The sequence below is a fragment of the Stomoxys calcitrans genome, chromosome 2, assembly GCF_963082655.1.
Source record: "Stomoxys calcitrans chromosome 2, idStoCalc2.1, whole genome shotgun sequence".
Taxonomy (NCBI): domain Eukaryota; kingdom Metazoa; phylum Arthropoda; class Insecta; order Diptera; family Muscidae; genus Stomoxys; species Stomoxys calcitrans.
Genome location: NC_081553.1, coordinates 109,698,766 through 109,721,551, shown reverse-complemented (window position 1 = coordinate 109,721,551; position 22,786 = coordinate 109,698,766). Strand labels below are relative to the sequence as shown.

The 22,786-nt window shown below is 40.8% G+C and overlaps 1 protein-coding gene across 8 annotated transcripts in view; it reads left to right on the top strand.

Moving 5' to 3' along the window:
- Positions 1-22,786, top strand: part of LOC106090651 (endoplasmic reticulum aminopeptidase 2) — a 246,542-nt gene that overhangs the window by 50,951 nt on the left and 172,805 nt on the right. For 5 of the 8 annotated variants that reach the window (XM_059362265.1, XM_059362268.1, XM_059362262.1 and 2 more), the window contains exon 3: positions 14,263-15,055. The exons of 1 other annotated variant lie outside the window; for it this stretch is intronic. In XM_059362265.1, coding sequence (XP_059218248.1) covers positions 14,902-15,055 — 154 coding nt within the window. In that variant the 5' untranslated portion in view covers positions 14,263-14,901. The remainder of the gene's footprint in view (positions 1-14,262; positions 15,056-22,786) is intronic. 2 more of the 8 variants (XM_059362266.1, XM_059362267.1) reach the window with 2 other exon arrangements.

The window sequence follows — 22,786 nt, the reverse complement described above, 5'->3', positions numbered from 1 at the left end:
CGTATACATAGTACCCAACATCTGTGAGCCTTCTCAGTACGCTCCTGAATATGACACTTCCAATTCAGTTACCTGTCCAAGATCACACCTAAGTATTTGACATTGTCAGATATCGAAATCGTCTCATTGAGGAAACGTGGTGTGTTAAATTGGCCCACCTTCGTCTTCCTCGTGAACAGGCATATTTCAGTCTTCTCTGGGTTAACATTGAGACCTCTGGGTCTAGTCCAGATATTTACCATATGCAAGACCCTTTCGGCTCTTCTACAAAACTAGTTCTGATCCTTACCCCTAAGAAGTATTATAACATCGTCTGCGTAGCAGACGTGTTTAAATCCCTACTCAGTCAGCATCCGTAATAAGTCATTTATGGTGATCATCCATAGGAGTGGCGATAAAATGCCCCCTATGGCGTGCCTTGTGCCACCTTTCCCTTATACGTATTTATATCATGGGACACACAATTTATCCTCCTGTTCCTTAGCATATGGTTTATCCACTCTCTAAGGACAGGATCCACCCGGTACTGGTCTAAGGATTGGATCAGTCTGTTGGTCCGCACATTGTTAAAAGCCACCTCGATGTCAATGCATACCTCTAGGGTGTACGTTTTGGCATTGAAGGATTCTTCTATTTTATGCACAAGCTCGTGCAGGGCAGTCGCCGCCGACCTTCCCTTGACATAGCCATGCTGTTTGTATTTGAGCAGTTCGCTGGATGTCGTACTCTTTATCATGGTGTCCACAATACGTTCCATGGTTTTGAGTAGAAAGGACGTAAGGCTTATGGGTCTGTAGGCCTTTGGTGTCGCATAATTTGCCTTGCTGGGTTTAGGTATAAACACAACCCATGCCTCCTACCAGGCTTTTGGAGTATATATAAGACCTAGGCACGATGTGAAAATATTGGCCAGATGAGGCGCCAGACAGTCGGCCTCCTTCTGTAGTAACGCGGAAATATCCCATCAGGTCCGGGTGACTTAAATGGTTTGAAGCTCCTCAAGGCTTCCTTGACCATAAATTCCGTTATGATAACCTTCGATCAAATTCATTATTCCAAGATTCCGGTGTCTACGTGTATCCCGTCGTACCCTGTGGAAAATGGGTTTTCATCAAAAGCCTTAACATGTCCTCCGTTGTCTCTGCTCTCACTCCCATATCGTCTACTAAAGTTTCAGTTTTTTATCTTGGCGGCGTCAATAACGCTATCGACCTGTTCGCAGAAAAGCTTCCAGGAGGCACGTTTTGCCGCTCTGGTAATCTTATTGTATTCCTTAAGCCGTGTGTTTTGGCCGTTTTGCCGCTCTGGTAATCTTATTGTATTCCTTAAGCCGTGTGTAATACACATCCCAATAAACTTCCGCTTTTTTACGACGTACTCTGTTAAATAATCTGCGGACCTCTTTCTCAATGTTGCGAATCTCCCCGATCATCCAGGATTTTTCTTGGGCTGATTTCCTTTCCCAAAGATGACAACTATCTTCGAAGGATCCCACCAGTGCAGTCGTAATCCTGTTGACATTCTCGTTAATCTCTTCTATGCTTGGACAATCTAAATTATCTTGCTCAAGTCTTCTTCTGAGTAGCCCTCCGAATTTTGTCCAGTTGGTCTTCAACTTATTCCGGAAGCCTATCGGATTTGGCGCTGGCCGTGCTTTTCTAAACCTAATGTAGCGATGGTCAGAGAAAGAGTGTTCCGTGGAGACCCTCCAATCCTGAACCTCATCGATCAGATTTTCTGAACATATCGTCACATCTAAAACCTCCTCCCTTTACTATTAACAAAGGTAGCGGTGTTGCCGATTTTAAGTGTTAGTATTTAAGAACTCTGCCAGGGCTTGGCCCCGCTTATTAGTGTTGTTACTACCCCATGAAATGTGGTGAGAGTTCGCATCGCACTCTATTAGTACCTCGTTTCCTGTCTGTTTTGCTTTCCTCACCAGCCGTTGCAGCTCCGACGTAGGTTGTGGTGTCGGGGAGTCGAAAGGCAGATAAAGTGACAGGTGCCAGATATGCTCCCGTCTACCTGTCTCATCACTGTTGCATACGACGTTGACAACTCTTGGGGAAATATGTATAACAAATTTGTATGACAAATAACGCAGGTCCTCGGCCGAGTTCCAGTGTTAGCATAGAATAATTGGTTGTTAATATGGTTCAGTCCAGAAACATTGTTCCGGGTCGTCCATGGCTCCTGAATTAAGGCAATATGAATCTTGCCCTTGCTGATTTGTAGCAGTCTCGCTCCGGTGGAGGTTTATCTGGATGACCTCAATCATTGATCCTCCATTAGATGGGCTTCTACCCAGTGGGTGATGGTCTCATCGTCTGCTCCCTGTTCTTTAGACTGCATTGACTTCCCTATCACTGCACTGCCTGATGTCATCGTTTTAGGTTCTCTGCCTAGTCTAGTCTTCCGACTCTTTATAAAGTCGGCAATGCTTCCAACGTCGGGTTCCTGTTCTTTAAGCTGTATTGGGTTTCCATTCCCTGTACTGCCTGATGTTTCAATACTAGGATCTTTGACTATCTTATCCTTCCAAATCTTAAGTAAATGGACTTTTTGGAAGTAGGTGATGGTGCCATCATCGGCTCTCTGTTCGTTGGGTTGCATTGAGACTCCTGTCGCTGCGCTGCCTAATGTTCCAATATTAGGACCTTTACCTATCTCAGTATTCCGAATCATTAAGTCGGTGATGGGTCTGTCGTCGGGTTCTTGTTTGTTAGGCTGACTGCCTGATATTTTAGTATCAGGATCTTTGCTTCTCCCAGTCTTTCCAATATTGAGAGATACCGTGATTGTCTCATTGTCGGCCCCCCGTTTGTTGGGCGATGTTGAGTCTCCTGCCACTGCACGGCCTGATGTCGCAGAATGAAAATTTCTGCCTATCCTAGTCTTCCCAATCTTGAAAAAGACAACTTTGCTCCCGTACGGAGACGGAGACTTGATTAATGTCAACCACAAAGAGAGTTTCGTCCTCCTTCTGCTCCCTGCGACCAAACCTTCGTTTTGCTTGCCCAAGAATCCCAACATGCGTTCCGTCGCAAATTTACTGCCCCATCCCTTGATGAAGACCGTAGCCTTTGTGAGCTGGGGGATTTCCATCTTTCTCACCAGGTCGAGCTTTGCGCCCCGCCAGGGAGCGTGAATACCTCTGACGAGCTGTTTGACGGTATCAATACATTCGGCCGACGCAAAACGCAGCGTAAAGATGTCCCCTCTAAACTTGCAGCTCATCATTTGTATGGGTGGACCTTCTACAGAGTTCCAGACATGTTCAAAAATCCGATCGTTAACCAGATCCTCCACTTGGGACCGATGATCTGGTGAAATCCTACCGGATGCATAGCCGATATTGATGACTGCATAAGTCAGCTCATCTCTGTTGTCCTTCCTTGCCACTCTGGCGTAAGAGGACGGCTCCTTACCATTCTCAGCGATCATCTTCACCTTCCGTGATGGCTGTGGTCTCCTATTGGAAGTCACAGTCATCCATGAAGACTCAGGGGCCGTGCGCGCTTCTTTCGTTCCTGTTTCATCTTTGTCTACCTCCATAGGACACTGTCTGGAGTGTCCTGCGGAGGTAGGGAGGTAGGGTAGCCAGCCATCCTGCAATGGATGGCTGGCTTGGTTTTCTTAGAGCACATGAAAGCGGAGAGCTCTTTTTCTTCTTCATATTTACACTGTATTTTAGCAGTGTTATGCTCTTCGGGAGATCTGATTCTTTTTCCAGCTTCCGTAGAAGTGCTTGGAATGTCAGCATCCTGCACTTTCGCCCTATTACGCTGCCGGTCTATACTCCTCTGTCTCCTTCGTCGTGCACCGGATCGCTTTCTCGGTCTGCTTGTGAGCTTAGCAAAGCCATCGCTCACTTCTGCCGTCATCCCGATGCCCTTACCTCTACACTGCGATGACTGTTTCATTGCACCGTCGCTGTCTGAATCCGAGTCAGAAACACCACCTTTACTTAAAGGCTGGGGACGAACTGTGCATCCCTCTGGTTTATCGGGCTCGTCCTCATTAATTAGTCTGACTAGTTGTGCGCTTGAAGCATTACTCTCGACTACAGGTGCCAAGGCACCCACACCTATGGGAGGGGAGGACAACATGCTGCGGTCTGACGCCACCACCGCAGATGTTGAGTCTTTGGAGTCCATTTCTAGCCTACTCCAAAAGGTTTTAAAATTTTTTTCGTAATAGGTAGTACCAATTCCGAGATACGGAAAATTTATATATTTTTTTCTTTGAGGAGCGAAATAAAAATACGTCCGCTTCAATCAACGGCATTTTCTTTAATGTTGAAATTTTCATTACATTTTCTCTAAGAAATTTTCCCTAAAGACAAAATTTTTATGAAATTTTCTCAAAAGACAAAATATCCATAAAATTTTCTTTAAAGGACGAATTTCCATGAATTTTTCCCCAGAAACAAAATTTCCATGAAATTTTCTCTATGAAATTTTTCTTATGATGCAAAAATTTTCATGAAATTGTCTCTCAACACAAAATTTCCACAAAATTTTCTCCAAGCACAAAATTTCCATCAAAATTTTTTCTAAGACAAAATATACATGAAATTAAACAAGTACAAGTCATTGTTTAATTGTGTATAACAAAATATTGGTCTTTTTAGTTGTTATATCTAAAAATAAACCGATCTGAACTATATACGACACGGATGTCGAAAAGCATAACATAAGTCAGTGTGTCAAATTTCAGTGCAGTCGGATTAAAAATGCGACTTTTTTGGGGCCAAGAATTTAAATCGAGAGATCGGTCTATATGGCAGCTATATGCAAATCTTGATCGATCTAGACCAAAATGCAGAAATATGTGGAGGGGCTTAACTTAACTCTTTGTCCCAAATTTCAGCAACATCGGACAATAAATGCGCTTTTTATGGCCCCAAAACCTAAAACCGAGAGATCGGTCTATATGGCAGCTATATCCAAATCTGGACCGATCTGGGCCAAATTGACTAAGGATGTCGTAGGGCGTAACACAGCTCACTGTCCCAAATTTCAGCGAAATCGGATAATGAATGTGGCTTTTATGGGCCTAAGACCCTAAATTGAAGGATCGGTCTATATGGCAGCTATATCTAAATCTGGACCGATCTAAGCCATATTAAGGGAGGATGTCGAAGGGCCTAACACAACTCACTGTCCCAAATTTCATCAAAATCGGATAATAAATATGGATTTTATGGGCCTAAGACCCTAAATCAGCGGATCGGTCTATATGGCAGCTATATCTAAATCTGAACCGATCTGAGCCATATTAACGGAGAATACCGAAGGGCCTAAGACTACTCACTGTCCCAAATTTCATCAAAATCGGATAATAAATATGGATTTTATGGGCCTAAGACCCTAAATCGGAGGATCGGTCTATATGGCAGCTATATCTAAATCTGAACCGATCTGAGCCATATTAACGGAGGATATCGAAGGGCGTAAGACAACGCACTTTCCCAAATTTCAGCAAAATCGGATAATAAATGTAGCTTTTAAGGGCCTATCACCCTAAATCGGATGATCGGTCTATATGGCAGCTATATCGAAATCTGGACCGATCTGGGCCAAATTGACGAAGGACGTTGAAGGAGCTAACACAACTCACTGTCCCAAATTTCAGCAAGATCGGATAATAAAAGTGGCTTTTATGGCCTTAGACCCTAAATTGGAGGTCAATTGGAGGATCGGTCTATATGGCAGCTATATCCAAATCTGAACCGATCTGAGCCATATTAACGGAAACTGTCGAAGGGCCTAAGAAAACTCACTGTTCCGAATTTCAGTAAAATCGGATAATGAATGTGGCTTTTTTGGGCCTAAGACCCTAAATTGAAGGATCGGTCTATATGGCAGGTATATCCAAATCTGAACCGATCTGAGCCATATTAACAAAAAATGTCGAAGGGCCTAAGAAAACTCACTGTTCCAAATTTCAGCAAAATCTGATAATAAATGTGGCTTTTATGGGCCTAAGACCCTAAATTGAAGGATCGGTCTATATGGCAGCTATATCTAAATCTGGACCGATCTAAGCCATATTAACGGAGAATGTCGAAGGGCCTAACACAACTCACTGAGCCATATTAACAAAAAATGTCGAAGGGCCTAAGAAAACTCACTGTTCCAAATTTCAGCAAAATCGGATAATAAATGTGGCTTTTATTGGCCTAAGACCCTAAATCGACGGATCGGTCTATATGGGGGCTATATCAAGATATAGTCCGATATAGCCCATCTTCGAACTTAACCTGCTTATGGATAAAAAAAGAATCTGTGCAAAGTTTCAGCTCAATATCTTTATTTTTGAAGACTGTAGCGTGATTTCAACAGACAGACGGACAGACGGACGGACATGTCTAGATCGTCTTAGATTTTTACGCTGATCAAGAATATATATACTTTATAGGGTCGGAAATGGGTATTTCGATGTGTTGCAAACGGAATGACAAAATGAATATACCCCCATCCGTCGGTGGTGGGTATAAAAAATCGGTTCAGTTTTGGATATAGCTTCCATATATATGTTCGTCTGATTTGCAGTAATAATTCAATAAAATAGTCATTTACTAACCGATTCTCTCGAAATTCGACAGGAAGGATTTTCTTATGACTCTCGATATTACTGGTGAATTTCATAGAAATCGGATCAGATTTAGATATAGCTCTCATATATATGTTCGTTCGATTTCTTGTAATACAGCAGTAAAATAGTCATTTGTTTACCGATTCTTTTGAAATTTGCTGGGAAGAATTTTCTTCTGACTCTCAATATACCGGGTGAATTTGATAAAAATCGGTTCAGATTTGGATATAGCTCCCATATATATGTTCGTCCGATTTGGAGTAATACAGCAACAAAATGGTCATTTGTCAACCGATTCTCTCGAAAATTGGCAGGAAGGATTTTCTTATGACTCTCAAAATTGCTGGTGAATTTCATAGATATCGGTTCAGATTTGGATATAGCTCCCATATATATGTTAGTCCGATTTGCAGTAATACAGCAATAAAATTGTCATTTGTTAACCGATTCTCTCGAAATTCGACAGGAAGGATTTTCTTATGACTCTCGATATTACTGGTGAATTTTATAGAAATCGGTTCAGATTTAGATATAGCTCTCATATATATGTTCGTTCGATTTCTTGTAATACAGCAGTAAAATAGTCATTTGTTGACCGATTCTTTTGAAATTTGTTGGGAAGAATTTTCTTCTGACTCTCAATATACCTGGTGAATTTGATAAAAATCGGTTCAGATTTGGATATAGCTCCCATATATATGTTCGTTCGATTTGGAGTAATACAGTAATAAAATGGCCCTTTGTAAACCGATTCTCTCGAAAATTCGACAGGAAGGATTTTCTTATGACTCTCGATATTACTGGTGAATTTCATAGAAATCGGTTCAGATTTAGATATAGCTCCCATATATATGTTAGTCCGATTTGCAGTAATACAGCAATAAAATGGTCATTTGTTGACTGATTCTCTTGAAATTTGTTGAGAAGAATTTTCTTCTGACTCTCGATATTACTGGTGAATTTGATAAAAATCTGTTCAGATATATATATATATATATATATATATATATATATACATATATATATATATATATATACATATATATATATATATATACATATATATATATCGGCCGATTTTCACTCCTAGACCCACTGCAAACGCATTAATTGATCAATCTTCCCAAAATTTTGTACAACGCTTTCCTCGTCAACCGTACTTATTACATTTTGAATATATTTGCTTTGCGCGAAATTTGATACAGGGATTTGCGTAGGGGTATTTTAACGTGGGCACAGCCCGACTTTTGCCTTTCCTTACTGGTAATCTCTAAAGACAAAATTTCCATTAAGTTTTCTGCTAAAACCTAATTTTCCAACATCACTGTGCTTTCCCCTGAGTTTTTTTTTTGTGCAATAACTTGTTAGCCTTGTCAAGTTTCCTTCTGACTGCTTTCGGACTACCAGTGTAACAGTCGACCGCAGCTTGAATTGTTTGTCTTGCAGCGCATGCATTTTTATGTTTTTATTATTGGCTTATTGTTGTTGTTGGTGTTGTTATTGCCATTCTTTATTTGAATATATTTTTTTTTTTATTATTTTTTCTTCTCCATTGGTATTTAAAGTCAAGCGTACGGAAATCCTTTTTAGACAACTTATGTTTTTTTTTGTTTTTCCCTACAAACAAAAAAGAGTGAGAAAGTGCTTGTGGGGCTTGGCGTTTTCAGCGATTTGTATTCTAAAGGGGCCATTTGCGCCATAAATGCCGCCACAATATTGTTATTGCCATTAGTGTGGGGAAACAGAGAGACTCACACATACACATGAATAGTCACCGGCCACAAAAGTGTCTGAAAGCCAAGAGACCAATTGCTGCTTTTGGCCTGAGACAGTCTTTTTTGGTTTGAGTTCCATGCTCTAATACAGCCCCAAAGTTGGTGGTACTACAAAAGGAGACGATTTTCAAAAGTTGCTGCTTGCTATCCATCAGGTATAAATGGTGAATGTTTTAATGTTCTTAAATTCTTAGAAGTCCACTTGAGAATTGTTTTTCATGGTAGCCGTCGTCATTCTTTTTTCATTTCCTTTGTGATGTTTAACAAACTTTGTTTTCTGTTACAGCTCCTCGTTCTGCTTATCTAAGAAGGTTTTGTTTAAAAAAGTTGTTAAGGGTCGGGAAGTTTTGTTATTTGTTATTGAGAAAGAAGCAAGATTGAATAGTACCAAGTTTGGTAAAGAAATTGGGTACGCAATTTACATTCATAGAAAACTCTTTAGCAACATAAACTTTCAATTGATGGCGACGACCTTCTAAGGATACATTTTCAAAGTCTGGGGAATCAATACACAAAACAAATCTTTGAAAGTTTGTATATCCATCACCCTGGGGGTAGGGATTATTAAACTAGTCATTCCGCTTGTAACACTTCGAAATATTGATCTGAGACTCCCATAAAGTATATACGAGGGCTGATATATCAGTTTCTGGAATAGGCAACGCCAAGTGTTGCCAGGTGCTATCTGACATTTCCATTGGAAAGTTTGACATTTTCTAGCATAATCGAACTCGTAACGTTTTGATGTGCGATCATTGTTTGTGCTGATGACAGTGATTTGGAAAAATTAATTTGACAAAAAAATTTAATAAACTATTTTGAATAAAGCACTGTAAAAATCTGGTTTAATGAATTTAGTCGTATAGTCGTTCGAAAACAGCCGTTGTACCAGAGATAATTGATGCCGTGCGTGTACTTATAATTCAAGACCGTGGCATGTGGCATACCGTGAGATGGGGACATCCTTGGGTATTTCTACCACCAGCATACATTCGATATTGCATAAACACCTTGCCGAATAACAGGTTTGTTTTCGTTGGATTCCGCAGAATTTGATAATCGCTCAAACAAAGGGTCGTCTCGATTAGTGCCAAGAAAAGTTGAAAATATACGATCGCCAGCTTCAAAATACATTTACAAGATCGTCACAGTGGGCGAATCTATCATCTATGCGTATGAGTCCGAAATAAAACAACAATCGACCGTGTGGGTCTTCCAAGGCGAGCCAAATCCAATCATAGTTGTTTGTGGAAGAAGCTTTACGAAGCAAATGGTTGCCCGTTTACATCGGCAAAAGTAGTCTTGTGGCGACAGTTCCGCTTGAGCAACGTAGCATGTCAATTCTGAGTGGTACACCACAATGCTCCCAAGACAGGAGTGTATAAATCGTGGTAGGGTACTTTGAAAAACAGTAAAACCATTCTTGATGAAAAAAAATTGTATTTGCAGTATAAGACCAGAAACTTGTATAGCAGCCCTCGTATATTCTTGAACATCTTGTCATTCTAAGTCGATCTAGCCATGCAGACGGACATGACGTTCGCCTGTGGAAATCATAATAGCTGTCGAACGAAAAAAGATGGTTAGGTTGAAAATGTTTATCCGCCCCATGCCACTATGGATATACACCTAAGCCAGTAATCGGCTTATTGTGCGCTCTAAATCTTATATATAAAAATCAATTTGTGTTTGTTTGTTTGTGTGTTCCTTATAGATTCAAAAACGGCTGAACCGATTTTCTTGAAATAATCACAGATGGTGCATAATGATCCCGTGGCGAAAATAGGGTACTACATTTATTTTATATCTGAAGGGGGAGCGGACCCTCCCCCTTAATCTAATTTTCAGAAACGCCAGATCTCGGATATGGGTGGTGCGATTTAAGCGAAATTTTGTGTGCTCTCTTATATTGGGTTGCCCATAAAGTAAAAAAGTAAAAAAATTTGGTATCCAAATTTCCCAAAACCTACAAAATATATATATAGACCAATCACGATAATATGGGACTAAAATGAAAGGTATTTAAGATTAGAAAATGCATCTGATAACCAATTGTCGGACCAAGTGTTTGGGGGACCACCCCAACCCTCAAAACAACCCTAAATCGGACATATTTACCCACCATGGCAATATGGGACTCAAATGAATGAATGACGAGTTGAATACGAATTTGATATCCAAATGTGGAACCAAGTTTCTGGGGGTCCACCCCTTCCCAAAACACCTCCCAAACATGAATTATTTACTGACCATGGCAATAAAAGATGATTGAGTGTAAAATACGAATCTGATATCCAAATGTGGGACCAAGTGTGTGGAGGGCCGCCCCTCCGCAAAAACATGCCCCAAAGAGGACAAATTTACGTCCATATCAATATGGGGCTCAAATGAAAGGTCTTTGGGAGTTAAGCACGAATCTGATATCAATATTCGGGAAAAAGTTTCTAAGGGGCCACCCCATCCTATTGCAATTTGGGGCTCAAATAAGTGGTATTTTAAAGTAGGACACGAATCTGATATATAGGGTTGCCCAAAAAGTAATTGCGGATTTTTCATATAGTCGGCGTTGACAAACTTTTTCAACGGCTTGTGACTCTGTAATTGCATTCTTTCTTCTGTCAGTTATCAGCTGTTACTTTTAGCTTGCTTTAGAAAAAAAGTGTAAAAAAAGTATATTTGATTAAAGTTCATTCTAAGTTTTATTAAAAATGAATTTACTTTCTTTTAAAAAATCCGCAATTACTTTTTGGGCAACCCATAATATTTTCAAGGCCGAGTCACTGTGTGGCCGCCGCATCCCGGTCATGTTTGCCGACTATGGAAATATGGGGCTCAAATGAACGGTATTTGGGAGTAGACCACGAATTTGATATCAACATTCGGGACCAACTGTTTAGGGGACGTCCCAACACCATAAAAACCCCCAAATAGGACGTAATTGCTCGCCAAGACAATTTGGGAGTTGAATACGAATATCCAACTGTGGGACCATATATTTGGGGCACCGCTCTTTCCTTTCACCTTTCATGGCCAAGTGTCTAGGGGACCACCTCACCCCAGTTAACACTCCTAAATCGGATATCATGATAATATCGGACGGAATTAAAGTCTTTTTAGAATTGCATTAAACCCCCGAGGGAATTCATAATCCAATAAAGATCATATGGAATTCAGATAAAGGCACTAAATGCTCTTTTTTTTATCGAAAATAAATATTCAAAGGATAATTTTGTTCTATATAAAGTAAAAGAAGACGCAGCAGAGCGGGCCCGGTTCAGCTATACTAAATAAAAAGTAACCTCGAAAAAGAAAATCAATTCCATGCTGCTAACAAAATCCTTAATTGTTTTCCATGCCACTCCCCTAAGTTGGTCCATGTCTGGTATTGTGTCCCCACCTAAGTGCCGGTTTCTGTTAGACGCGAAAGTCGGGCAATGACAGGAAATGCAACGTCTCATCATCTTCCCCGCATGCCCTACACATGCTATCACTTGCATCATCGATTTTCCATAAGTGAGCTCGTAGTCCTATGTTTCTCGTTATGATACCGAAAGCTATACTGACCTCCTTCTTACTTCTCTTCAGTAACAGCCTAGTTTTCCCACGCGTAAAGCAAGCCGCATGAAATTTTACACAGATACTTAATATTGATGTAGGTCGTTCGGGATTGCCAACGGGCCATATCGGTTCCGAGTTGGCAACCGACCTCCCGATTTTATTTCTTAAGCCCCTGGAAGCCGCAGATTTTGTCCGATTTGGCTGCATATAGTGTTCGGTTATGACTTCCAACAACTGTGCTAAGTACGGTTTGAATCAGTCTATAACCTGATATAGCCCCCATATAAACCGATCTCCCGATTGAACTTCTTGAGCCCTTATAAGCCACAATTTTTGTCCGAAATATTGCATATAGTGTTCTGTTATGAACAAATCCGTCTATAGCCTGATATAGCCCCCATATAAACCGATCTCCCGATTTGACTTCTTGAGCTCCTTCTTATGCCCTTCAACTAAATTTATTTTTTATAAATTTTTTGCAGAATCCATGGTGGTGGGTTCTCAAGATTCGGTCCGACCGAACTTGCACGCTTTTGCTTGTGATACCCTACTCCACTACTGTGGTACAGGGTATTATAACTTAGTGAATTAGTTTGTAACACCTAAAAGGAAGAGAGATAGACCCATTGATAAGTATACCGATCGATTTAGAATAACTTTCTGATTCGATTTAGCTATGTCCGTCTGTCTGTCTGTCTGTCCGTCCGTCTGTCCATGTTAATTTGTGTACAAACTACAGGTCGCAGTTTTCATCCGATAGTCTTCAAATTTGGTACAGGCATGTTTTTCGGCCTAGAGACGAAGCCTATTAAAATTGGAAAAAATCGGTTCAGATCTGGATATAGCTCCTATATATATGTTCGTCCGATTTGCAGTAATACTGCAATAAAATGGTCATTTGTTAACCGATACTCTCGAAATTTGGCAGGAAGGATTTTCTTATGACTCATAACATTGCAGGTGATTTTCATAGCAATCGGTTCAGATTTGGATATAGCTCCTATATATATGTTCGTCCGATTTGCTGTAATAATGCAATTTGTTTACCGATTCTCTTGAAATTTGGAAGGAAGCATTTTCTCTTGACCCTCGACATTCCTGGTGAATTTCGTGAAAATCGGTTCAGGTTTAGACATAGCTCTCATATATATATATCGCCCGATTTTCACTCCTAGAGCCACTGCAAGCGCATTTATTGACCAATCTTGGCAAAAGTTTGTACAACGCTTTCCTCGATGACATCCAGAATGTCTAAAGAGTTTGCTCGAAATCGGTTCAGAATTGGACATAGCTCCCATATATAAGCTCGTCCGATTTGCAGTAATATTGTTTATCGATTCTCTCGAAATATGGCAGGAATGATTTTCTCTTGACTCTCGACATTATAGATGAATTTCATAGAAATTGGTTCATATTTAGATATAGCTGTCATATATGTATATCGCCCGATTTTCACTTCTAGAGCCATTGCAATCGCATTTTTTGACCAATCTTACCAAAATTTTGCACAATGCTTTTCTCTACGAGTACCACATTATCTGAGAAGTCTAGAATTAAATATAGCTCTCATATATATGTTCGTCAAATTTTGGGTAATTTGCAATTACGTTGTCATTTGTGAACCGTAGTTATTATATTGTAGTTGGAACATATTTGCTCGAACTGTGATACGGATTGTTTAACAACCCATCTGAAAACATCCGGCGAGGTCCATCAAAATTGTTTCAGAATTAGACATAGCTCCCACTTTGTACCTATAGGGTAGGTGTAGGGTATTATAAAGTCGGCACCGTCCGACTTTTGCCTTTCCTTACTGGTATTTGTTATAAAAGAACAGCTGCTTAGAAACTTAAAAAAAAAAAATATTTTGTTTTAATTTTTTTCAAATTTTAAAAAAAAAATTTAAAATAGTAAGAGCTGGGAGTCCTCTCAAAATTCGGCAGCTTTGGGGTAGATAGCGTTAGTCCTTCAAGATGAACTTACGAACAAAGAACCCTTCGGACAGACGGGCATACAAATGAATGGACAAACAAACGGCGGACGGACAGACAAACGGATAGACAAGTGAAAGCATAGACAGACAAAAGGACCAACGGAAGGACATATGGTAGGACAAGGATCGCTACTTGGAAAAGTAACAAACAGTATTTTTGATTTTAGTATACCCTCCCCCACATCAAATAGTGGTGGGCATAAAAAGACACAAACAATTATTTCCATATTCAAAAGTCTCTGTTTGCTCGATCATTATTTTAAATCTCATATTTAAAAATTTTGCTAAATTTTTAACTCAACTTAAAAAACGATGTTCCTTTCCTTTTCTTTGCAGATCTTGGACCAATTTTGCACCTTTTAAGCCTATTACCTAGTATTTGGCCGAAACCAAACCGAAATTTATATACGAATATATCATTTACACCCCTTAGCTGTTAGTAGACATAGAGAGTAGTTTTAAACTTTACACTGAACAAACTTAGATTAGCGAACAACAACCAACCACACAAATCCAGACAGGTAAACCAAAAAGACTCGACAAAGAACAAATAAAGACAGAGAAAAGGACAAAACACAGCTCCCTATTCCCCACAGGGCCATAAGGACAAAAAAAAAAACATTGTAAGGCCAAGGAACATACAATTTTTGGACCACAGTAAAATTCTTAACTGTTTCAAATAGAGTAGAAGACTTGACTTGGCTTAGAGCAGAGCGGAGCAGCTACACCAAAGGTTAGTTGCAATTTAAACAAACCAATCACTACCTAGCCCCTGCTCTTGTAGACAGACACACCGACAGTCACTCAGTAGCAAAAAAAAAAAAAACGGAACAACAGCCCAAAGCGTAGATATAGCAGCAACAGCACCAGCACCAGCCAAGCTAAAGAAGAAGGAGGACATAAAAACATATCGTGCTTGTTTGTTGAAAAAGTTTCTCAGCTACAACCAGAAAAATTGGTTTCAAAATTGGTCAAATGTTATGTTGCGGTTTTTGTTGTGGCAACATGTCAAAGCGAGACTACAAAGTTGCCACAATGGATGGCATCGAACTGGAGCCATTGGGCGGCGAGAAAATGGACAAGGACAAAGACAAGGATAACGAGAAGCAGACGAATGGCGTTACATTTGGTGAGTATAAAAATACCAAAAACAATTGCACCCACTCGTTTACGTACATATAGACAATGGGATAATAAAAAAATGAGCTTAAATTGTTGCCCTTCATTTTTTTGTTCTTTTGCCAAAGAGCAAGCAAGAACATATTTATTGAATGATTTTCACAAGGATTATGTGTCACAAAACACCTTTATTAACACACATAAGAATGTTTCCTTTAATGGAGTAGGAGCTAAAGGGTTCCCTTATATATTGGTTATAACATATGTGAGTCATGTTCTGTAGGCACATGGCCTAAGCGGGTATGTTTGTGTGCGTGGGAGAGAGTGTTGCTCCCTGGTGTCCCACATGACAGGCAACCCTTAAATGTTTTATTCATTTAATAATTAAGTTAAGAACCCTTAAGTGGTTTTTATACTTTCGTCATTCATACTTTTCCTTTCACCTCAGCCATTGGATTTCGCCAACAGCTAACAACAGCCAACATCCAACAGGCACAGCCTACCGTAGAGGCATATTTTTATTCAACCAACCATCCATCCATCCATTGCAGACGCAGTACACGTCATCATAATCATCAACTTCAGCCTCAGCATCCAAACATTCATCCTCTTGCTGCTCCCAGCTATTGTCATCTCAAGCGACTTCTCACTGTCATCAACAGCAGCATAAGCACCAGCACCAATGTTGATGTTTAAATGAAGAAGTCCTGTAAGTTTTTTTTTTTTTTCAAAACAAGTGGATACACTGAGAAATTGTAGTGAGGGAATACAAAGAAAATAAAACATCTCCAGCAAAATTTTGGTTATAACAGACAAAAAGCGCATTTCAAATGGAACAAATAAATGTGAGTTATATTACATCTAACTCTGAACCGATTGGGATGAAAATTGGCACATATTCCGATATCTACTTAAACATCTACATATCTTCTTATATATAACAAGTAAGAGCGTGCTAAGTTCGGCCGGGCCGAATCTTATATACCCTCCACCATTGATCGCATATGTCGAGTTCTATGCGCGGTATCTCTTTTTAGGCAAACAAAGAATATTGAAAAAGAACTGTTATGCTATTGGAGCTGTATCAAGTTATAGTCCGATTTGGACCATAAATGAATGCTGAACATTGTACAAGTCATTGTGTAATATTTCAGTCCATTCGGATAAGAATTGCGCCTTGTACGGACTCAAGAAGCAAAATCGGGAGATAGGTTTATATGGGAGCTGTATCAAGCTATTGATCGATTCAGACTATATATTGGACACGTATGTTGAAGGTCATGAGAGAAGCCGTTGTACAAAATTTCTGCCAAATCGGATGAGAATTGCGCCCTCTAGAGGTTCAAGAAGTCAAGACCCCAAATCGGTTTATATGGCAGCTATATCAAAACATGGACCAATTAAAACCACACTTAGCGTAGTTGTTGCAAGTGCTACCAAAACACCACGTGCAAAATTTCAGTTAAATTGGACAAGAATTGCGCCCTATAGAGGCTTAAGAAGTCAAGACCCAAGATCGGTTTATATGGCTGCTATATCAGGTTATGGACCGATTTGAATCATACATAGCACAGTTGCTGCAAGTGCTACCAAAACACTACGTGCAAAATTTCAGTTCAATTGGACGAGAATTGCGCCCTCTAGAGGCTCAAGAAGTCAAAACCCAATATCGGTTTATCGGGGGAAGCGGACCCTCCCCCTTACCCTAATTTTCAGAAACGCCATATCTCGGAAATGAGTGGGGCGATTTAAAATAATTTTTGTGTGCTCTCATAATAACCTAAACACAAAAATTTTGTATCAAAATTTTGGGGTCACCTAGGGGGGCCGCCCCACCCCCTACCCACCCAAACCAACCCCCCCCCCCCCCTAAGAGGACAAATTTACGACCATAGCAATATGGGTCTCAAATGAAAGGTCTCTGGAAGTAAAGCACGATATCCGATATCAACATTCCGGAAAAAGTGTCTATGGGGCACCCCACCCCAATCCATGGGGTGGAGTGCCCCATAGACCATTGCCTCCTGACCATTGCAATATGGGGCTCAAAAAAAAAAGATATTTTAAAGTACAACGCAAATCTGATATATATTTTCAAGGCGAAGTCACTGAGTGGTCTCCCCATTCCCCAAAACATACCTCCAAAGCGAACATGTTTTCCGACTATGGAAATATGGGGCTCAAATGAAAGGTATTTGGGAGTCTGATATTAACATTCGGCACCAACTGTCTTGGGGACGTCCCACCCCCATATAGGACGTATTTGCTCACCATGACAATTTGGGTCTTCAAGAGAGTGGAGCTCGATATTGATTGTTTTTAGGGCCCAAACCCAACCGGACTTATGTACTGACTTTTAAATAAAAGGTACTTAAGATTTGAAAACAAATTTGATATCCAATTTTGGGGCCACTGGTAATATAGGGTCCAAATAAATGATATTTGAGAGTAGGTCACGATACTAATTTATTTTCAAGGCTAAGTGTTTGGTATCGCCACCTCCCCCCAAGCACCCCTTAATCGGACATATTTACCTCCAATGTCAATGTGAGGCTCCAATGAAAGGTGTTGGGGAGGGGATACCCATACCAATTGATACCTACTTTCGGAACAAATTCCCTGGGGGTCTACCCATTCCACAAACAGCAATTATTTACTGACCATCAAAATATGGGGCTCAAATAGACCGCACAACAAGCCGATTACAGGCTTAGGTGAATGTCCATAGTGGCATGAGGCGGATTAATATCTGCACCCTCTTTTCAATCTAGCCTAACCTACAGTAACCTAAGAACAAAAATTTGGTAGCAAAATCTGGGGGGGGGGGGGGGTGCCTAGGAGGGCCGCCCACCCACAAAACCCGCCTATCGGATTTATAGACCAATCAATACAATATGGGTATTAAATTAAAGGTATTTGAGAGTAGAAAACGAATCTGATATCCTATTGTGGGACTTAGTGTTTTGTGGATCACCCCACCCTCAAAAAAACGCCTCAAATTGGACATATTTACCGACTATGGCAATATGGATCTTTAATGAAAGGTTTTAGGGAGTAGAGCTCAAAATTGACTTTTACTTTTAGGGCCAAGTCTTTGGGTGTCCATCACACTCCTAAACAGAACTTTTATTGACCATTGCACCGTGGGGTTTAAATAAGAGTTATTGAGAGTAGAAGGGAGTTTTCTCATTGGTCATGTGACGGCTACGGAGACTGTGTTATCCTTGATACAATATCCGACACCCTACTTGAGCCGCCTTTTGATAAAAAGTAGTGTACCACTATTGCTGATAGAACCCATTGGAACTACGATATGCCTGGTAACAGAAGTTATATAGACTTCTATACGGATGGTTTCAAACTGGATGACCAGGTGGGCTTTGGGGTGTACTCTAAAGATCTAGAACTGGTCATATCGAAAAGGTTACCCGACCACTCCTGTGTTTAACAAGCAGAGATCCTTGCAATTAGGAAGGTGGAATGGCTATGATACAATGTCATAATGACGATTGGCATAAATATCTTCTCAGACAGCGAGGCAGCCATTAAATCCATGGAGAATGTATTTCTGAAAACAAAAACTGCCCTCGACTGTCGTAGATCTCTCAACGTGATGGCTGAACAGTTCAAAATTCACCTGTTCTGGGTGCTGGGCCACAGAGATATCCCAGGGTATTGTAAAGCGGATGAACTTGCGAGACTAGGAACTTCCCTACACATACCAGGGATACTGGAATCTGTGTGTATGCCTCGAGCGACATGTAAGCTATGTTTTCAGGACCAGGCCCGAAGGGCAACGAGTGATAGATGGTCACAAAGAGGGGGCTGAGAGCAATCCAAAACTATGTGGCCTAATCTAGACTTGAAGAGGTCTACTGCTTTGCTGTCATTGGCTAGAACAGACGTCTCAGTCATTGTGTCCGTCATGACAGGTCACTATCTAATGTTGACATACTGAAGGATGCCAGCAACTACTTTTGTTGAAGCTGTAAGGACATCGAAGAAGAAGAGACTATAGAACACTTTCTGTGTGTGTGTTCCGCAATAGCAGTCAGAAGGAGTTCCATTTTAGGTTCTCATTTCTTTGAGAACCTGTCGGATTTAGCGGATGTGAACGTTCGTAAGTTGTTGGGCTTTTTAAAGCGATCTGGATTCATCTGGTTCAACGGTAGGGACTAGAAGGCATCTTAGTTCTTCTGTTCCTGTGGCATCACAATGGACGAAACATCTGAGTTAGTCTGATGGCAGACTGCTATTTAAACCTTACCTAAAATGGTCTACATCAGACCATGTTTCGATATAGCTGTAATATAAACCGATCTGTCTGATTTCGGATCTTAAGAACATAAAAGCCTCATCAATTACCAGGTTTCGCCGAAATATGAAGTAGTGAGTTATCCGAGCTGGAGATGATCTAGATCGCACCATTTTTCCATACACCCATTATCCGATTTTTTAATAATAAGCTGGACTAGGCCACGCGATATCTGAACCAAGTTTGACCAACATCGGACTATATTTCATTTTATTTTACTTCATTTGCGTATACTCCGAAAGCCTGGCAGGAGGCAAGGGTGGTGTTTATACGCAATCCCGGCAAGGCAGGTTATGCGCTCGTCCTTTCTACTGAAAACCATGGAACGTATTGTGGACACCATTGTAAAGACTAGGACATCCAGCGAACTGCTCAAATATAAACAGCATGCCTATGTTAAGGGATGGTCGGTGGAGCCTGTCCTGCATGAGATTGTGCATAAAATAGAGGAATCCATCGATGCAAAAACTTACCCCTTGGCGGTATGCACTGACATCGAGGGGGCTTTTAACAATGTGCGGACCGACACACTGATCAAAATCCTTAGACCAGTACCGGATGGATCCTGTCCTTAGAGACTGGATAAACCATATGCTTAGGAACCAGTGGATAAGTTGCTATGGAGAAAAAGTGCAACGCTTGGAGGTTCTCTGAACCTGTTGTCTTGGCATAGGCAGAGCGATGAGGACCACGCCCACTAGGGAACTGGAGATTATTCTAGAAATCCGACCAATTGACATACAGATTAAGTGTGAGGCATCCACTGCGGCTATGAAACTTAAGGAGATGGAGGAATGGATTGAAGAAGGGAGCAGCTCATACCATCGCGGTAAAATCGAGGCGAAGATTGGAAATCTGGAAGGAAGGAAAGAGATTTCCGATCGGATATCTGAGATGAACCTTGAAGTCGAGTGCGAGGCACTGCTGCCATCGGCACAGTCTTGGATTGACGGAACCCTAGTATCGCCATCTGGAAGATCATGATACACGGATAGATAAAAGCTGGAGGACAGAGTGGGTCTGGGGTTTACATTGAGAACCCAGGGACTGAGATCTGTTTTAGACTGCCTGACCATAATACGGTCCAGCAGGCGGAGATCCGGGCGATCACGGAATGCGTGAAGTGGTGTGATGCTAATCCGGGGACGTCGAGTGTGAACATCTTTACGGACAGTAATAATAATAATAACAACCAGTACGGTATGGTCAAGAATAGTCTTACAGTGTAAGAAGGAGATTAACGCCTTCTCTGAGGATGGGAAAATCCGCATCGTTTGGGTGCCGAACCATAAGGGAGTAAGGGGGAAATGAAAGGGTAGACGATTTGGCGTTGAAGGCCAGAGGACTGCCGTCAATAAACTTTGATTAACCCGAAACCTTTCGGGTCGACGCAGTCCGAGTTAAGGGAGTGGGCGACGAATGCAACATTGTGGAACAGCGAATCTGTCGGTGGGACGGCGAAAATCCTATGGGGGAATCCGGATCGTGAAAAGACAAGGATATTACTGAAAGGAAGCAAGAAGAGGTCAGTATAGCTATTGTTATCGTGGGGTATTGAGACACATAGGACTACGAGTTCACTTATGTAAAATCAGTGCCGCAAGTTATACCATGTGTAGGGCATGAGGGGAAGATGATGAGACGTTGGAGCATTTCCTTTGTCAAAAAGTAATTGCGGATTTTTTAAAAGAAAGTAAATGCATTTTTAATAAAACTTAGAATGAACTTTAATCAAATATACTTTTTTTACACTTTTTTCTAAAGCAAGCTATAAGTAACAGCTGATAACTGACAGAAGAAAGAATGCAATTACAGAGTCACAAACTGTAAAAAAAAAAATTGAAAAATCCGCAATTACTTTTTGGGCAACCCAATACAACGAAACCTGTTTGTTGTTACCTTAGTGGATTTGACTGTTTATTCTCCAGTTCGCTTATAAAGAGTTCTATACCATACCGTTTCTTTCACTGTCCCCAAACGCAATACCTGCTGACAAATGCTTAATTGCAAACGCTTCTCTGTAAATATAGGATTGTCGCTCTAAGCATAACGCCCATCCGCCACGATTCCCTGTTGCCATTCATACACATAGCAAATAAACGACGACGGATAAATGAATGGATGAAGGCATGCAAGAATGCATGCATTGTTGGCATTGTTCACCTATTTGATTATGAATGTAATTTAGCATTTTCGTACCTACCCACCCGTCTTTGTCGTTTTGTGGCATCAAAACATAAATGCTTAAAAATCCCCAAAGAATTTTAAAGGATCATCACTATCTCCTTGCTCACCTCTCTTCTATACACATATTTCCGCTGAACAATAAAGTCTTGCATAAATGATTACAATTTAAGTCTTGTGTATGAGTGGAACAATATATGCACAAATGACATACCTTTGCTAATTCTTTGAAATTGGATTAAAGCTCTTATTGTGAATGTCAGACTGGTAGAGGGGAATTGAAATAAGTGACAATACCGCTGACAATAAGTGTGTTCGCGTACTCAAAATTTCGTACCAAATTTGCAAAAATTGTTAGAGCAAGTCGTTCGCTTACTTGATTTGCTAGCAGAAGAGAGCGGGAGGGTGCGAGAGAGCAAGCAAAATGTATTAATTTTTTTTTGTTAATTCATTCACATCTTATATATAACAAGTAAGAGCGTGCTAAGTTCGGCTGGGCCGAATCTTATATACCCTCCACCGTGGTCGCATCTGTCGAGTTCTTTGCGCAGTATTTGGGTTTAGGCAAACAAAGTATAATGAATAAGGACGAAGGAGCAGCTATATCAAGTTATAGTCCGATTCGGGGCTCAAGAAGCGAAATCGGGAGATCGGAGCTGTATCAAACTATAGATCGATTCTGACCATATTGCACACATATGTTGAAGACCATGGGAGGAGCCGCTGTACAAAATTAGTCCCAAATCGGATGAGAATTGCGCTCTCTAGAGGCTCAAGAAGTCAAGACCCAAGATCGGTTTATATGGCAGCTATGTCAGGTTTTGTACCGATTGGAAGTGATACCAAAGCACTACGTGCAAAATTTCCGTTAAATCGGACGAGAATTGCGCCCTCTAGAGGCTCAAGAAGTCAAGCCCCAAGATCGGTTTATATGGCAGCTATATCAGGTTATAGAACGATTCGGACCATACTTAGCACAGTTGTTGGAAGTGATATCAAAACACATCGTGCAAAATTTCACCCAATCGGATAAGAATTGCGCCCTCTAGAGGCTCAAGAAGTCAAGACCCAAGATCGGTTTATATGACGACTATATTAGGTTATAGACCGATTTAAACCATACTTAGCACAGTTGTTGGAAGTGAGGTCAAAACACTATGTGCGAAATTTCAGTCAAATCGGGCGAGAATTGCGCCCTCTAGAGGCTCATGAAGTCAAGACCCAAGATCGGTTTATATGGCA